The sequence below is a fragment of the Strix aluco genome, chromosome 8 (genome assembly GCF_031877795.1).
Source record: "Strix aluco isolate bStrAlu1 chromosome 8, bStrAlu1.hap1, whole genome shotgun sequence".
Classification (NCBI taxonomy): domain Eukaryota; kingdom Metazoa; phylum Chordata; class Aves; order Strigiformes; family Strigidae; genus Strix; species Strix aluco.
In genome coordinates, this window is record NC_133938.1 from 7,615,826 (window position 1) to 7,634,920 (window position 19,095).

A 19,095-nucleotide genomic window follows, 5' to 3' on the forward strand; every position below is an offset into this window, starting at 1 on the left:
AAATAATAATGGGTTTGTCTTAAAGACAAACCATGAGAAGAAAAAAAATCAAATGGTCGATAACATGCTCTTTTACTTAATTACTTCATGTATCTTATAATTCTGAAATGAATGAATAATCTTTGTGAAGTGCAGAGTGAATTAGTTCTAGGTTAGGGGAATGTTGGGAATTCAGTGTGTAGATTTAAAAAAATATATATTTTCTATTTACTTAAAACATAATATACTTGTAATTGTTTCAGAAAGGCAAGCCATGCTTTACCTGGATATATAGTACAGACAACATGCCTAAGGAAAAAGGGAACAGAAGAATACACATTACAATATTGATGTGTTTAATTTATAATGAAGACTGTTGCTGTTTCAGCAGTGGTATTGCTTGTTCTATTTCTGTCAGAGCATATCTTAAGCTGTACAAGGAAAGGCTAAACCTCCGACTGCTGTATTAGCTGGACATCATGTCAAATTAGTGCCTCTTGAAGATTTTTCTAGGTTTCAAATATGATATTCAATTAAAAATTAAATCCTATGTGAAAAATGTCACTCTGCTGTGTGTCATCCATCTAGTTTATATAGAGGTCAAATTGACCTCTTGGTAATATATCTACATTTTCTCTAATTCTTTTGGGGCATGAGGTATAGCCCTATGAAATTGGCTCATATAATTAGTTGGAGAAAATAGGATTAATGAAAAGTCTTAATGAAAAGATAAATTGTGTATGTTTGAAAATGGTATAGATGGGTCTGTAGTGCTGCATTTTAAATTTGCCAACTCTTCCATCAAACATAATTGTTTTGAAGAGGTTCATTCAAGCCTTACTCAGGTTATTATCAACTGTAACATTCTAATCTCTTAATAAAAATTCAAGATTGTTTTTCCTAATTATCACAGTTCAAAAATAGTTTTACTGTTCGTGATTCTGAATATTTGCAATATAAATGACATCATTTTACAAAACCAAAGAGGTACAGTTATTCTATACTGTACTCTGTTTCTGTGTGACATGACTGCCAGATGAAGAAATTAAATTCAGATATATTCAAGTACTTCTGAACATCTGAACAGAAAACACTGTTCAGATGAAGAAATATGCAAAGATAACTTAATATCCTAGTTTGTGCTTCTTTAATACTGCTACAGTTTTGTATAAATTTGACCATCCTACAACCCACTTTAAAACGCTTTCAAGGCAGCTGTAATGTTAAAAGTCTGCAAACCACCATGAGAAGCCAAGAGCACAGCACAAGAGGAATTAGCAGATTATTCCTGGGCAGTTTCTATAATGATCAATGTACATACTCCAGTAACCAGACATCCCCCTAGAATATACACTGTAGGGCTCACACATTACAGGGTTTATGCAAAAAAATTAACGGCTTTCTATGGAAGATCTGATGAAGAGGGTCAGGCTAGATTATTGTAAAGGTCCCTTGTGGCCTTAAAACATACCAGCCTATAAATAACCCTATGACTAGAAAACTTGCAGCTGCAAACAACGTAAAGAGCATATAAAGCATATCCTGGGGTGTGTTTCTCGTAAAGTCACACCCACAGTTGTGACTTCCTAAAACAACTTGTGTCACTAGTCCTGGAAAGTACTTTGAAATTTGTAATAAAAGGTACCTTCAGTCCAAAAGGTCATCAAAGTTTTCTATAATGATCTTCCTCATTCCTCAGGAGGGATCTCTCAATAATCGAAGTGTGGGAAGATGCTTTTTCTATCAGGAGCATGCCTGTTGCTTGGCTTTCTGAAACCTGGGCAACATAAGACAGTCTCTGTTTACCTGTGAGCCAGTTCCCTTGCATTTTATTCTTCAATTATAGAATAATAATTCTTTTTTTGCCAGGATTTTGTGTGTTCATACATATGGTAGCTTTTGTTCTGTAAAACTCAAAATGGTTTAATCCTTTTGACATTTAGATCCTTAATTCTGTATATGTGATACTGGAGCTACTAATCTGCTTTGCACTGAAATTCCAAAAAGCTGGGTACGTCATTTCATGTTCAGGTATGCTGGAGGCAGGAGTGAGTCATTCCTCTAGTCAGCCTCCTGAGTGTTCATGGGTTGTAACAATACTTTTCCTAGAACGAGCAGAACAAGTCATACTAAATGCCTATGTGTCGTTTTGGAAAAAAAATAATGGGCTTCCTGTGTGCTGATCCATAAACAAAGCTATAATAAAGGAAGGGATGGACACTTAATATGTAATTTCCAGGAAGACCAGTGGATATGATTAAAATGTTATTAGCTTTACTAACCAAGATATTTGGGATCATAAGAGATTTATAAAACACAGAGGTCATTAGTGTCAGATTCTGACGTGTAAGGCCTTTCTGTGCTGTCTTGCGGCAGCACAGGTTTCAAATTCAAGTCAACTGTACTAGAACAAGTCACTTTACACACTTAGGCTTTACCTTACAATGGGGGTTTGCACCAAAATGGTTATGCTGTCGCTATTGTAGCTGCACTGGTACAAACCCCATTCTTCACAAACCATTTGGCTGGTTTTGATTTACTAGTAGTCACTTGTTTGTCCAGTATAGACTTAACTTTGTGCATTGTACTTTTAAAGAAACAATAAAGAACACTCAGATCTGGTAGCCATTTGCCAAAATGTCAGTACTTAGAATCATGGAAAATCCTATTATACTTACAAATAATAGCATGCTAATGCAGTTCTCCATGTCCATTTGGTATCAAAAGTGTCCTGTACTAGAGGGTCTTATGACAAATAGATCAACGGATAGCTGTTATTACACAGCAGATTACAGATAAACACACAGATTCACGCTGAATGTGAGAAGATATAAAATGAAAACTGTTAATTTAAGTTTTTACCTAGTTCATTGACCTTTTGACTTTCTTATGTTCTTAATAAGCTTTCCCAAAAACCCAACACACAATCTCACTACCCCTTCAACTTCTACACAGTTCTCATTACAGGAGATATTGCAAAAGGCCAAGATTCATGGGGTCAGCAAAGGGAGGGACAGATAAACAGGGTTTCCACTGGGGAGCAAATAAGGGGAGAGGTACATTTAGTAAGTCCCCCAGTTCCAGTTCAGGAGCTCTTCCACCCTAGCCAAGCCCTACTGAGCTGCTCATGGCTAAGCCAAGGAAGTAGTTGGAGGGCACTGTTTTGCAAACCTGGTAACTGTTTTGGGTAGATATTAGTAGCCCTAATTTTTCTCTTGACAGAAAGTAAGTATGAAGTCCAGTTTTATGACCCTATGTCAGGAGACAACATCTTGATTCAGCTTAGAAGCTGATAGCTATTTCCTTCTGGGAGCTGTCATTCTAGATTCATACAAATCTGCAGTACAACAATTCACTGTCAGCAGGCTGATGAGCGCTCTTGTAATTATTATAGATATGTCTGAGGCTGTGAACTAGTTAGTTGTTTTAACTCAGGTGGTTGGACGCATCCAGGGCAATGTTCATCTATGGGAGGCACAGAATGCTCAACAACAGCAAAGATCTACATGACCGCACCAATCCAGCGTTGATTGAGTGGAACTCATTATTTTAATTTGCGGAGGCCACAGTGGTTACCTTGAGCGATTCTTGTACTCTGGCTGTGGACAGAGTGGTCATGCATGATGGCCATGTGTTTTTAAAGTCCATCCACCTCTCAGAGGAGCCGGGCATGCTCAATGCATGGCCAGGGGGTGAAGGTGCGTAACTGCCTACCTGGCACTGCCTGCTAATTTCTGAGTAGCAAGCGCAGCTCGTAGTCTGCTGCTGCTTTGGAGAGCTCAACAGCAGTATGAAAAGGCTCTCTGGATCAGCAGACTGCACTTCACTGTTTGAGGGAGCAAAATGGTGGGTTTTGTTGTGTTGATTTTCTAATCCAGAGGCTTCAGGAAGGTCAGGCCCTCAGGGGCAGAACAAGAGGGAATGGCTTTAAACGGCAACAGGGGAGGTTCAAACTGGGCATTAGGAGAAAATTTTTCACAGAAAGAGTGGTTCGACAGTGGAATAGGCTGCCCAGGGAGGTGGTGGAGTCACCATCCCTGGATGTCTTTAAGGGTCATTTAGATGAGATGCTGGGGGATATGGTTTAGGGGAGAACTTTTTAGAGTAGGGCTGATGGTTGGACTTGATCTTTTCCAATCTGAATGATTCTGTGATTCTGTGTGATTTGGGCAGAGCAGCCATACCTCCTGGACAGCACATTCTGCTCAGAGGGGACATGGGACACTTAATAGTCCTCTTGGGTGAGGCTTCCCTGCATGAAGGGCTCTGCTGAGAGAGGTGAGTACCCGTACGAGTCCCTGGTGTTCCTTGACTCAACACCCTTATTTCAGTAGCCTCGCTGCAGCTGTGGGCCTAGTGCTGGACTAGGTGGGAAACACTTGATTCAACACCCAGCAGAGAGAAAGGGAACAGCAGCAAGGACACATCTGCTGAGTCAGAGAGCCTGCCCACAAAATCCCACTCACAACAGCTCTCAACATCAAGCCTCGAATTCCAGAGCCAGGTCCCATTATCCTGTTTTGCATTCTCCTTCTATTTGCAATGAGAAGACATCAGCCTGGGCGTAACCTCTCTCCTGAGAGGCCACCAGTGTGCTGCCAAGCCTTAGCTGTTCTCCTCGCCTGGAGAGAGGAGACTGAGAGAAGGAGAAAACAATTGACAGAGCAAAGGGCATCCATGCAAGATCATGACAGCTAATGGAAACCCAGCCCCTCCAAATCTCTACTGAGGGGCCCCCTCCCAAATACTAATGGGCTCAAATACTGCTGTCCCCAGGAGACACAGCTGTAGTTTTACAAACTTTTGGTTTCATTTCCAGGTTCCCATTATTGTGGGATAGTATTCCAATTTTAATCAAATTAAAAAAAATAAGCCTAGAAATATAACATCCTGGGCTATTTTCTAGGGATTTTACTTTGGAGGAAATTAGTGTGAGGTGGAGTAGAGAGGGGTGTGACACTGAGCATGTGTATGGTGTGAATATTTTTATATCTATTCTGTTTGCTTCTTATATTCTTCTCCTCCATATCTTCTTTTTCTTGCTGAAACAATGACTGAGAAACAGGTCAGTAAAGCAGACCCCCTATAAAACCTTTATTAGAGAATAGGTAGGAAGGAGGGATCCCACGTGTTTCATGACAGATGATGAGAAATAGCAGCTCAGAATGACTGCCAGCTGAGGAATGACAGGATGCAGAGGTGGGGCATGAGCATTAGCACAAGCATGAAACTGAGCTGAAGAGGACAAAAAAATGTAGAGTGGTAGAGAATTAAGAACAGAGAAAGAGAACAAAGCACATTGTGACACCTTTCCAGTAATCAAGTATGACTCCAGGTAGTTTTCTCTTTTTGGTCCAAATGTGTATTTCAAGTTTAAATTTGTGCCTAATCTGTCTTAGGGTAAAGTAAAAAAATAGGAATGTTTTCCTGCCACCCTTGGTGACTGATGCGCGCTGTGGTAGTGCGAAGAGCTCAGAATAGTAGTTGAAATGGCCAGTGTGTGGGAGTGAGCAGGTACAGGAGGAGCAGTCTGTGCTCTCCTGTTTCCTGGCTCTCTGGTGGCAGAGGGAGATTTGCCTGGGTGAAGCTGGAGCCCTAAGTGGGAGAAAGAGCAGGAAAATATCTGGTGGCACAAATATCGCTTTCAGCCAGTCTGCACACAGTTGTTTCGCATTGGTTAGGAGAATGTGGTGCAGTTGGCTTCCCATTCCAGCTTGCTCCTCTTGCTGCCTGTGTCATCTCATGGTTTCTCCTGTCATTGAAGGTTGCTTGTCCCCTTTCTTCTGCTTTCCCCCCCGTGGAAGACCTAGTGTTCCCTGGACTGTTCCACTGAGCACAGTCTGCCAGGGAGAAGGACGTATACAACCAGCAGTTGCCTGGGCGGGCATATAATTTCCTGTGAGCAGAGAGGCCTGGGGGAGAGAGGCAAGAGGCCAAGCCCAGGGCTGCCCTTCACTGCTGCTGAGCCAGGAGAGGATGTGTTGGGTCAGCACATCCTGCTGGGCTCACACTCTGCTTCCTCCTGGGCCCTCTGCCCAATTCTGTTGTAACCAAGCCCAGACCTGATGCACCTCCTGTTTTGAGACCTCCCCCACCTGTGTCATGACTGAACTGGAGAACTAACCGTTCAAAATGCTTGAAGCACATCCAGCAGCCGCAGGGCCACCGCAGAAGGTAAGGGGAGGGCTAGGAACTGGGAGCGGGGATGTTGCCACCAGATCAGGCCAAGAACTCCAGCTCCGGGTTTTTGTTGCAGCTGCCTCGAGCGGGCTCCGGCGAGCGGGTTCCGGCGCCCGGTTTTGCTTGCGGCTCCCCGCTGCCGTGTGCGGCTCCGGCTCCGGCCGCCCCGGTGCCGGGTTTTGGCGGGGGCCGGGCTGGGGAAGTTGCTGAAGTTGGGCCGTGAGTGCCGGGGCCGCGGCGCGTCCTTCCTGCAGCCCGGCCGGTGCATGATGGAAGCAGCATGGCCGCCCACCTCTCCCTGACACAGGTACCTCCCGCCGGCCTCCGCACCGCCAGGGCGCTCCCCGCCCCTGCCCGCCGCTCGCCTCCCTCGGCCGGCGGGCTCCGAGGCCTGGCGCCTCCCGGGAGCACGGAGCGGGGGGTGGTTCGGGACAGGAGCGGGGCCTGGGGCTGACCTGCTCCGTGGGCGGGTGGCGGGGCCGCCTCGACGCCGCTGGGGAGTGGCTCGGTGCTTCCCGGAGGGCCCCTTGGCGGGGCGGCTTTGTGTGCCCGCCGCCGCCCTGCAGCCCTGCCCCGCCGCGCTAACGGCCGCCGGCGCTGTCAGGTGGCGGCTGAGGCGCGGCGGGGGCCGGGGTGTGTCGGAGGGAGGGAGAGAGGGAGGGAAGGGGCGGCCGGGCGGGCAGCCCCGAGCCGCGAAACGAGATCCCGCCCGGCTGCAGGTGCCGCTGCCCGGGGCTGAGGGGGGAAGGCGGGCTGGCGGAGCGCGGCGGGGGCACGGCCGCAGGCCTCCCCCCGGCCGGGGAGCGGCCCTCTGGGCGGGCAGCGCCCGGCAGCCCGCGGAGGTCTGGGCTGCGGCGGCTGTAGTCGCGGTTGGTCTTTTGTCTGCTAGAAAGACACAGGGCGCCTGGTTTAAACAACAACAAACAACAACAAAACCCGCCCCGTAAATTTTGAAGGCAGGTGGTGAACTCGGAGGCAAGGGGAGCGTTGGCTGAGGGTTTGAAACGCGATAGCTCTGGGTTAGGTAACTCCGCGCCGGTGTCTGGGCGGGCAGGCGCCGGGCCAGCCTCCCTGCCCGCTTCCCGGAGCCCTGCGGCGGCCGGCGAGGGGAGAGGCGGGAGGGAGCAATTCTCCGGAGGTAACGGCGTCAGCCTGATGAGGGACAGTGCGAGGAGACTAGTCTGGAAGGGAGAGCTTAATTCCTTGTTTTAACAGAAACTTAACTCGGAAGATGCCGCTTGGAAGTCATTTTACCTCACTCTTTTGCTGGGTCCCATGGTGTGGGGACACCATTTTTGTGTACTGCCTGTACAGGTGCCTGATACTGAGGAGCTTTGCAAGTGGTGGTCGTAAAACTGGGAGATTCTTGGCACCATTTTGTGTTCAGGTGATCTCACTTTGCCTAAATCTTTGTTGCTTGTGGTTTTTTTTTCCTGGTGGTAGTAGAATCTCTTCATATAAATTATTCTATACTGTTAGGACTATGTCTTATTCCCTAGAGATTTGATAGCTAATAAATCGCACTTATTGGTACATTTTTGTTTCATTTAGCAGTGACATGAGAAATTTGCCTTCCTACCTGACATAAGCCTGCATGCCCGCTCCTGGCTTGGGATGTTTCAATCTAATAATTGGTTGTCACATTTACAGAAAGTAAAGCTGGCTGAGAAAATCACCAACTATTTGGAGGAAAGAAGGAATAGTTCAGTGATGAACTTCAAATATGTGGAGAAAATAAATGTGTCTGTAAAGGTCTAAAGATACACAGTTATAAAGTATAGTACCTTCTGTGAAAGCTTGCTTTAATATTAAAAAAATGTTAGGTTAGCCTTTTCTGTGTCTCTTTCAACAGTCTTCAAGCAAAAGAAAAAAGTTTAAACTATCTCCTTAGTGAAGAAGAAAAAAGGCAGGGCTATTCTGGCTCTTTATCTGGGGAGAGGGGAGGAGTGTCTGCTCTGGTATGTTCTACAGCAAGACATTATGCTTACAGGCTGTGTAATCCTTTCATTGTAGAATATATTTACTTTTTTTGATCACGTGAAAGGGGGACTAAATACAAATGTGATAATGTTGACAGAAGCAGAAAAATTGCCAGTATCCTTAAAACCATTGTGACTGCAGCTTACATCAGTGATTAAATAGGGGAAGCTATTTCTGTTGTTGTTGACCACTTGTGTGGAGATTTTTTTTTTGTTTGCTTTTTCTTCTTGCATTGCATATAAATCATCTTAGAAAGTCAAGCAAGCCTAAAGATAATTTCTTCAATGTAGGTTCTAACTTCTGGAGTTTCAGGGCCATGAAAAGTCATAACAAATTAAGTTCTAAATCTGTTTAGATGAGCATGAGGAAGTGAAAATGACGGTATAGGGGGTGGGGGGTACAGTTACTGGCTGCAGTCAGATCAGTTACACCAGCAATGAAAAGTACACAGATACTTTCTCCTGTAGACCACATGCAGAGAATAAGGGGCATATTAACCTGCAGTCAAGCTCACAGTTGTGTCAATTTTTCTTTTCTCCTTCCCATGTTTGGTTTGACTGTGATTTAACATGGCTAGGAAGTTGGGTATTTCCAAATGAGTCTAGGGTATTTTCAGATTACTTTGCAGCTGCAGCGTCTGAGAGGGCTGAACATGCTTTATTTGAATATCAAAGCTCTATTTAAGTAATTTGAAAATTTTTGGTGCTAATTGTGTTCTGTTGGCTGATAAGTAAAAATATTTCAGGACTGTGTGGCTGTAGTGAAATTTAGTACACCAAGTATGCTTGAAAGAGTGTTGCAAACTGGAGGTGATTATCGCCCCCTCCTCCCCTCAATTTAGAAATAATATGAAGCTTCTTTTATCTCCCCATTTTTGAACCCATTCTGCAAGATCTTGTTGCCACTTGCATTTGCTCAATAACTGTTATGGTCTGAGCATAACTGTGAAGTTAATGTGGAACTTCTAAGGAAGCGTCTACCAAGTGAATGTTTTATTGTGGTTGCCTTTAGTTTGGAAACAAGCTGGCAATATCAATGAGAAGGAACTGTTGCTATCTCACAAATTGTCATCTGTTGTTGGAAAACTATAGCTAATATAAAGAGTTGTATTTTTGACCTTCCAAGGATGGTTGCTTATCTAGCCTGTTTCGTTTAGGGAGGAAGAATAGACAACTGAAGATGCAGAAAATGCATGTTGATAGTGGGGAAGGTGTCTGTTGAAAGCTGGTGTAATATGGACGTTCAAAAAATTCTTATTGCTCTTGAAAATTGGACTTGTGGTTTATTCCGAAAAACTGCCTATGTGTGATTGAGGGGGAAGGCCACAGTTTGGGGAAGGACTGTAAAGAAATATTCAGGGAGAACAGGAAAGTAACTTTTTGTGTTCCTGATGTCATGGAATGCTTTTTGTGAAAAATGTGGTAGTTATAAGCTGCTTTGGTAAACAAGATAAAGTCACGTAATAACAATTTGTATCCTAATTAGCTGCAACTCTCAGTTTAAACTTCAGTATTGTGTCATGGAATCCAGAACGCTGTGCTGTCTTGTCGAAGGGAAGTATCAAATATTAGAACTGAGACAGAGGTAGGTAGATACGTGTCTAATGCATGCATTGCTGGGATTAACGTCTTGTTAATGGAATATGTAGGATATAAATACTTACAGTATGAATGACATGCTCGTATGTATATGTTATACATAATGTAGAGCCAAAGCTTTTGAAGTCTCCAGCAAACTTGTGATTTTTTTTTTTTTTAAGGGATCAACAAAATGATAAAATCTTAGTTTGTTCTTTTTACTGGAGCGAGAGATCTGTTGTTCCTCTTTCTGTCCTTCATGAAAGATGAGGAAGTCTGAGTTGCATGTGTGTGTGTTTATACTAGTGTATAGGGGAGGCTGACTGCTCCTAAAGAAAATTTTTTTGATTAATTGATATTGTATCAACTATGTTGGAGAGTAGCTGCATCTAAAAAGGCAGCAGAGCTACTCTTTCATGTTATATGGGCTTTGTTCAGTACTGATTAGAAGATAGTGGACATTTCTTGTACTGAATTGAAAATTAAACCGAACCATTCTGAATTATGTAGTGACAGACATCTACGCAGCGAGGAGACAGAGTTTTTGTGCATGCTTCAGCTGTTCAGTGGGAATGAAAGTGCTGAATTTTGAAGTACTTGGTAATATTTTTGTGTAAATTTGTAGTAAATATTTTCTTATCTTTTGTTATCGATGTAGGAGATGTGCTTGGTTATACAATGGGAAGTGGTAGAAATCTTTACCATGAAACACTTCAGATAAGACAGTAAAGCGATAGGAGAAAAGAGACAAGTTGATTATTGTTTGGAAAGGGCATTGTAAGAAAACCAGGTTGCCTTCAACTTACCTGCTTTTTGGCTGGTTGACTATGAAGAACACTTACGACCAGATTGTGTTGTTTGGTCTGGAAACTCTTAAAATGAATCCTACAGCTTTGCATCATGATAGAATATAGTATTTGGGATTTTAATCAAGATAAAATAGCTTGTTTCTCCCCTTCTATCTCATTTGGATTGGAGGGGAGTTATTTTTGTTTTTCCTCAGTGGACAGCCTTTGTTGTTTGTTTGTTTTTAAACCTTTTCGTGCAAAGAAAGGTTGTGGATGGATGGAGTGGACAGACTGGTAGTAGTATCTTACTACATGTAAATGCAGGTGTGCCAGAGGGATGAAAACATGGGGATATAAAGTCTTGATTGACAACAGAAGGTGAAAAAGACGGGTGTCCCTGAAGGTGTGTTTTGTTTCCTAGGTTAGTATTCTAAGGTTCATAGGTTTGTAACAAAGGTTGTCATTACTAGAACAGATGTTGCTCATATAAAGTGATAAACTTTTAAATGGAATCATAATAATGTATTTCTATTTTTGTACACTGTGGAATCTGTCTTTTTCTCCCTCCCTCCTTTTTGCATTGAAAACCAAGTTGAATTTACTCCCTGCAATTGGTTGTTACAAATCCCATAAAAAGAATTTTGCCAGGTAAATTCTACAGAAGCACTTTGAAAGATGTTGAGCAGTATTTTTCTTCTTATCCCAGAGAATATCCTAGACTGTATATGTATCTGTTGCTTTATTGTGGGGTATACTTTGAAAGAAAAACAAGTTTGTTACTAGTAAAATAGCCTGGGAAACCTTTTTACTACTATTATTCTATTTGGTGTCACAGGAGATTCCAGTTAGTGCAGTGATACTAATGTTAAATGAATATTGGAAACACAAATGAAATAAAAAAGAAATACTGGCTTGTACTCTAAGTACTGAATGAAAAGATTGTTTTGCACTTAGTGTTTTCATTGCAGGACTTCAACACGATGTTTCCTGTCCAGGAGTGACAATGATCGGTTTGGCTGTAATAATGAAACATTTGGCTGAACAAAGGGTGATATTGGGCAAGAGATGATTGCATGAGAATTCATACTTCTAGCACCTGCGCTGGCCAACTCTGTTGTAGTTTTCTGCTCATAGCTTTAATTTGATTCTGTGCCAATACTTTTACATTATAATGAAGTAATACTTAGTAAGTAAAATACTTGATTGTTTAGGAGAACTATCCCTCTAGATTGCTATTCAAGTGAAGCTGAGTTAGGAAGTACAGCATTTGAGCTTTAGTTAAGAAAATATAGTATGCTTTGGAGCATGCTGTAAAGTGATTGAAAGTGCTGTTTGTTATATTGGTGTTATGGTAGTCAGAGGTCTGGCAAAACCTGAATATATTTCATCAGGCTATTTTAAGGGATGTGATGGCTGAAATAATAAGTCTTTGAGTACCAGAGCAAAGTCAGAGCAAGGTTAAGCTATATAAATGGAGGTACTGCAGTGAATACCAGTGATGGTTTCCCAGCGTATGTAACTTTTAATGTCTTTGATATGCAAGAGATTTCTCACCCACTTCCCAACAACCAAATGAAAACTCACCAGCCCTTCTCCTCCCTCCCAAAAAAACTCCCAGACAAACAAGAAGCCAACTAGAGAATCAGAAATGCCATGTGGCTCTTAGAAGAAACTGAGTGTCTCTGGGCTCTGGGGCAGCATACTTGCTGAATAAGCAGATGTCAAGGTCTGAATGAAAGTTCTTCTCTTATTTCTAGCTGTTCTCTACAATTTATATTTCAGGATGTTCTGGTGATACTGTGCCCTTTCTGTAGTTGAACAGGATCACACTAAATCCATGATTTCTACCAAACTTCCCTTCTTTAATATTCTTTGATAATCAGCACTTGTGTTTAGCCAGAAGAGTAACTGTATTAGCTGTTGCTATAGGAAAATGTATGTGGTTTTATTTAAGCTGTCACCATTTATACATGCTGTAGTAAAGAGTTTTCTACAACTACATGATTGACAACATCTAGAATACTGTTGGTTTCCATATTTCAATGCAAACTTCTAAGTTTTAAAGCTGAACAAGCTACCTGGTTGGATTGGGTTTGTACAAAGGTCTGTAAATCCTGGGTTTTAAGATCATGTTCCTCTTAAGGGGGAGAATTCTATTTTTGGATGATAGTCGAAGTTATGTGGTTTGGGGTTTTTTAGTATGGATTGTGTAATTGACTTGTATTATGTGTAGTTGTTCTGGCTGGGTTTGTGAGGGTGACACATTGCAGTAATTCTAGGGTTATCCTCTGCATAAATGCATCCAGTCTTGCACACAATCTTTGGTTTAGGCAACGTGCACTTCATGAAAATAGTATCTGATTTTGTGCCTGGGTTACATCATGGAAGAGAAGTAACCCTAACAATAAATGTCTTGGTAATCTCTTGGGCAGAGGTATTTAGTGTTTATTTTTAGTTCTATTTTTAGTGTTTATTATTAGTTTTGCATGGTTTCAGGCCTTAGGCTTTTTTGGAGTTTCTAAGAAAGGATTAAAAATAAATTCATAAAGAAAGGGCCTTTTCCAAAGAAGCTGTTTTATCCTCATCCACCTAAGTTTAGGTGAGCACTGAATGTCTGGTAGATGGCAGTGGAACTAAGGCAGAAGTTCTCTGGCAAGGATTCAAGTTACAAAAACCTAAGTTAAAATATTCCTCTCCCTTAACCTGGTACTACTGTTGTGGATTTATTTGCGAATCCAGGAGTTAATTTGGATATCTGAAAATTTTACAGACTAGTTGTATGTGACACTAACTTCTAAACAATAATGCAATGGATAACAAAACAAAATACAACTATATTGCTTTGTACTCATTAGAGAGCACTTCCTAGCCTGTTACCGTTTCAGGTTTCTTCTTTTGCCTATAGTTGATCTTGCTTAAGAATTCTTGTTTCATACTGCCTAACCTGGTGACTTGTCTGACAGTAATCTGATAGTGGTTAGTATCACTGACTTCAAAACAAGAAGTTAGTCTTCTAAAAGTTACAGCATAAAGAGCTGTCATAGTCCTCATAATTTTACAGAATAAACAGAATTATATAAATGCTTAATGCTTTTTTGAAGACCATTAAAAAGTGTTTTATGTCTTTAATTATTCAGGGAGAGGGGAATTGAAATATGGATCTTTAGGGTTAATTTTCTTTCTCTCTTTTACAGCTGTCAAGTGCAAATCCGGTGTATGAGAAATTCTATCGACAGGTATGTATGTTCTTGTTGAGAAAACAAAACTTTGTTTTGTATTTTAAAGAAATAATATTATTTTGCTATGGATTTCAGCATGGTTGACTGTGTAAACAATAAAAGCTCAAGGAGAATTGTTCTGCTTCAAAATATATTTTTATAGTAACACACTTGGGTCTGAGCTATATCAGTATAAATGTAATATTGGTTGTAAGGTTACTTATATAATTTGCTAGGGAACTGCCAGATGTGTGTGAAATACATCACTTAGAGTTATAACAGACTGTTAGCTCTTAGAATGGAGTAAATTCTTGTGAAATACTGTATTGATATATTCTTTGTTCATTTTTACAAGTGAAGCTGAGTTTCTTGTGTTTGTAGTGCAGTTAGTGATATGTAAGACTTGTATCTCAGAGTATCCCCAGAGGTTCTCACAGGATGCTGTAAGGAGTGAAATTTGGATGGAAGGTCACTGAATGCCAAAAGAATGCACGTGGGTTCTTGCACCTTCACTCAACAGATACTTGACTTTGTGTTATATTTTATTTTTACGTTATATATAAAAATAAAACTCATAATATACCTTTTATTTTTCACCCTCACAAAGTTTTCCTTCAGTCTGATGGACAAATCCATTGTGTGTCTATCTCTAGGCATTGGATTAAAAGCCTTAGGAGAATCCCATATTATGGTGATCATTATAAGGTCCCAAGAAAAGGCAAGGAACTTTTTTTTTCATGTTAGGTTTCCTAGCTCAATACTACTGACTGTCACTGTCATGTATCATCTTTGCCGCAGGCCTGTCTGTCTCTTCCTGCTGACTTAATTGCTTAACCACTGAAGTGCGAAGTAAAAGTCAGATAAAGAAACTGAGTTTAAGCACAAATGGTTCCTAAGTCACTTAGCATCCTGCCTTTGTTGGAATATATAGCCTAGTGAAATTGGAGCACTACTTGTTGTCCAGCAGTCTTGGTAATCTACAGGAACAGGGATTCCTTAAAGGTGATGTTACTGTTAGTGAAGTTGTTTTCCAGAGGACTAATTTTCTGACTTGCTCAGCCAAACTCTTTTCTGCAAGTATTTATCCTAGAGAGTGACTTTGTAATGTACTGCATCTAAAGACTTCCAGTTGCACTAGGTAACTTTTTCCTTCCCTCCCTTAGATAAGGATATGTCAACTTTCAGAATAGAAATGTTAGAAAGACATTTCCCACTTTGTCTTATGGTGCTGGTAGAGCATGTTTTTATTCTTTCATACCAGAAGCACTTCAGAGCGTTCCATGCAACTTGAGAATAAATTCGTCACCTGAAATAGCTCTGATGCTTAGTACACTTCCAGTTCTATCACAAACTTAAAGTAATTCATCTGGCATAATGTGTGTTGTGAAATGGGTATAAATCCTCAGCTCTGTACTTAGAATGGGATTGAAATCTTAACCTTTCAGTAGGGAAGCTTTTCTTTCAAATAAAAGTTTTGTTATTTAACCTTTTCTAGACTGACTTTCAAAACAGGGTAAGGTTAAAGGATAAATTTAAATATGTGTCGTAAACTAGTAGGAAATTACTTAATCATGTGATGCAGTGTAGCAGGTAAGCAGTATGCCTGAGCTGCTGATTAATTCTTGATGAATCCTGAGTTGAAGTACTTCTCACTGTTACTTTATGACCTAATGACACCAGATGTGCCTTTGTGACTTTTCATCATTTCTGGCCCTACAAAAGACAGTTTGCAACAAGGGAGTTGTTGGCAGGTACAGCTATGAAAACTGCTTTTTGCACATCAGAGAAAAAGCTCTACCAAGTTGACATGTAACTGACAAACACTGTTGATCATCTCAGTGCCATAGTCAAACATAAGCCAATTTTCTGCAGTATTTTAATGCTTAGTAAGTGCCCCCATCCCAGCATGCAAGACTCAGTAATGTGTAAAGAAATTGAAATCAGCCCTTAAAAAAAAAAAAAAAGTTGCTAACATTTAAGTAATTAGTTGCACAAAAAGAAACTGTATCCATATCGGGTTACAGAAGAATCCTGTTTAAATCCCTTAGTCACCTTCCTTTGGGCTGGAGGTGGGGAAATAAAAAGTAAACACAGCTGATACTGTGTTGCTTTGACTTTTCTAAAAGGGTAGAAAAGTCCTAGGCTAGAGGTTTTCTGGATGGATGCCAAGATTACTGTGTTTATGTGCAAGGTCGACTCTAGGAACTGAAAAGGGGATTTGATGTCTTGGCAACTTTTTGCCTATAATATGAGCAGCTCTCCCATACAGTCTGAATCAGATATCTAAAAAAATCTGAGGAGCAGGCTAACTACAAGGCTGTATTGTTTATAATTTTATTGCCCTGACCAGGGACTCCTCAATTATAGGAAACGACCTCTCCTAATTAAAATCATATTAGTTATGTTGAAAACAAAAGATGTTTTCACTTTCATATTAAATGATGCCTTTTGAATTGCTTTCTGAGGGTTTTTTTTTGTTCATTTTTAGAAGTGTCTACAGCCAACCTTCCATCTGCTGCAGCATGCTTTCCAAATGATAAATTCTCCGCACTCTTTCACTAGCTAGTTCTAAGCCCATCTTTGGGAGCTGTTTACTTTGAGCACCTTGTGTATGCTGCACCTGTGAAATTGGAAGGTTGATCTTGCATTCCACACAAAATATTGAATATACTCTTTGTTTAAACACAAAGCCATGACTCTGTAAATGATGCAATGCATCATCATCATTGTCAAGTGTTTTACTGTATATTCCCAAACTTTCTGTGCATCTGAAGCACTAGTTTTCACTAGTCATTCTCAGGCTATTTCAAAGACAGCCATGATGACTCAGTGTTCAGCAGGTGCTCAAAAAGCATTGATCTTCAAAAGGAGGTACTGGGAAATCTAATGCTAGCATCAGGTTATTCTTTCTGTGCCTGTACTTCAGTTTTCTGTGCAAGCTCATTGATTTGTACGATTTCGGTTTTTGTTCTTGGTCTTTTTCTCTTCAGGAATCGTGGAAAGTAAGTGACCTCTGTTGCCTCTTTCCTGTCCTTTGAAATGTTTATCATGTTGCAAATTCTTCACTGTTTCAGGGCTTCTCAGCTGGGAGGATAGGTGGGAAGACTCTGTTTTTGAAGATGATAATATATAGTTTTTATCTATAAAATGTAATGTATTATTTGATCTCTAGATCTTGTAGGGCCTGTACAGCTAGCTACCTGTCTGATGTAGGAAGCCTGACAGTTTGAAATGACTGAAGATACCCTCAGTGCTCTTGTCCATATTGTGCCCTTTTTAGGCATCCTTTTGCTTTAGGCTCTCAAAGACTTGCAGCTTTTCCTCTATTTCCTTTGTCCTCATGTAGGTGATGTAAGTTTTACTGCTTGCTTCTTCCACTTGAAGATATAGCTGAGGTACTGTTCTTGCTTAGGAACTTGAATAATGAACTGTTTTAATGATCTCCCTATGATCCAGGGAGACAGGCATACTGGTTGATATTCTGCCAAAACTATCAACAACTTCTTCATTGTGTAAATAAGTTTCGCTTTAGGGAGTAAGCATTTCCCTCTTCTAGGGTGGCAAAGGTATCTTCAAGCAGAGCTTTCTTTTTCAGACCATAACAGTAATGAATTCAAAGGTGGACAATTAAATGTAATCGAACTCTGGGACTTCTCTGTCCTTACAAAGCAAATGTTTTGCAGGCATCAAGAAGAAAATCCTGTCATTACAAAGGGCTAATCAGATAGGTTCAGATGATGGCCTAATGTGAATGAGCTTCCCTATTTACTGAATAACTTGAGAAATTCTTGGGCCTTTGTATGTACTTGAAACTTAGTACTGGAGACCTTGAAACCCAGGCATAATCAATGGTTAGAAACTTACAGCAGTGGACACTTGATTGTTTGCATATGTTTTACTGTTTTTTCCTCAGTTTTTAAGTGGGATTGATCTAAATTTTCATTGATGACCTCTGAGAGTAAGCTTCTGTTGTAGTGCCAGCTTGTGACTTGGGAGACCTGAGTTACCTTCCTTGCTTCTGCCCCAAACTGGGTCATCTAGGCGAAGTTCTTATCTCCCTGTGTCTTAGTTGTGTACAGACAGATGGGGATAATAATGTATTTTTCTGGAACATTCTAAAACATGTTAGAATGTGAAAGATGCTTAGATATATATGCATAATATACCTTAAATTTTACAGTGGTAGATTAAGATATCAACTTCCAAAGCCTGCCTATTAACATTAAATCTGGAGCAGCTAGTTCAAAATGGATTAATTCTAATGTAACATGAGTCTTAATGAAAGGGAGCTTTTTAAAAATGTCTGAAGATTGTTCTCCAAGTGACTATGTTAACTTGAGTATTCTTCTGTGCTAGCTTTTTGAAAGCCTGTGTAAAAAGATTGCATCAATTCAAAAGCTAGTTTGTCATGTGAGGGTTTTTTTTTTTCTTCCCCACCAGGTTGATTCTGCTAATGCTGGAAGAGTGTTAGCTTCTGATGCAGCTGTTTTCTTGAAAAAGTCTGGATTGACAGATTTGGTACTTGGAAAGGTATTTAATGACAGTTATTTAATTATCCTGTCTCTTGCTTCAGTTAGTATCCTGTGTAAATTAAAATACTTAGTGATACTGCAGGATACATGATTTTCCTAATGTGTTTTGCTGTCCAGTAGTTCCCAACTTCAGTATCCTTGCTTATTCTGCTATGTATGTAACTTGTGGTGGAAATTAAAACAATATTTAAATTTGTCATCACAAGTGAGTGCTATCATGAAAGTTAAGACCTGAACGTTCATCCAAGAACACATTGTTAAATGGAGTGAGAACTTGCCAGCTTCCTCTCAGTGCTGTGGAAAACTGTCTATTATTTTTATGTTTTAGATTTGGGACTTAGCTGACACTGATGGGAAAGGTATCCTGAACAAACAGGTATGATCATTTATATCATATATGAGGTTACTCTAACCATTAGCAAGCCTTAAATAAGCTAAAAGTTAAGATTTCTGGTTCAGGAAAACAGTTATTCTAACTGATTTTTTTTGTCAGATTTTTCTAATTGGGACTAGATACGTACTTCCCACTTCAGTGTAGGCTACAGTAAATTAAGCAGCCTCATCAGTTTTTCTTCCAGTCATAAAATGACTTGCCGTATAGCTGTGCAATACAATGTACTGAGAAGTAATTTAAGAGTTCATGTACTGTATTTACCGCAAAGGTGACTTTCCCTCTTAATCTTGGAGGAAACAATGCAGAAATTAAAATTCTAGCAAAACCTTCAAAATTCTTACTTATCTAATTTTGGTAGACTTGACATTAGTACATTCTGTTTGGAGTTGTTCTTCCAAAGTTGTAGTGGTGAGCAGTATGGCAGTCAGACTTGTGTATCAGTGGTGC

General features: G+C 40.6%; 1 protein-coding gene across 6 annotated transcripts in view; it reads left to right on the forward strand.

The window, feature by feature from the left end:
- The window catches only part of EPS15 (epidermal growth factor receptor pathway substrate 15), a 72,603-nt gene that overhangs the window by 15,398 nt on the left and 38,110 nt on the right, over window positions 1-19,095 (forward strand). For 4 of the 6 annotated variants that reach the window (XM_074832048.1, XM_074832049.1, XM_074832053.1 and 1 more), the window contains exons 1-4: window positions 7,376-7,546; window positions 13,699-13,740; window positions 18,163-18,252; window positions 18,583-18,630. In XM_074832048.1, the coding sequence (XP_074688149.1) occupies window positions 7,391-7,546; window positions 13,699-13,740; window positions 18,163-18,252; window positions 18,583-18,630 (336 nt within the window). In that variant the 5' untranslated portion in view covers window positions 7,376-7,390. Of the gene's footprint in view, window positions 1-6,313; window positions 6,467-7,375; window positions 7,547-13,698; window positions 13,741-18,162; window positions 18,253-18,582; window positions 18,631-19,095 lie in introns of those variants that run through there. The other 2 variants (XM_074832051.1, XM_074832050.1) reach the window with 2 other exon arrangements.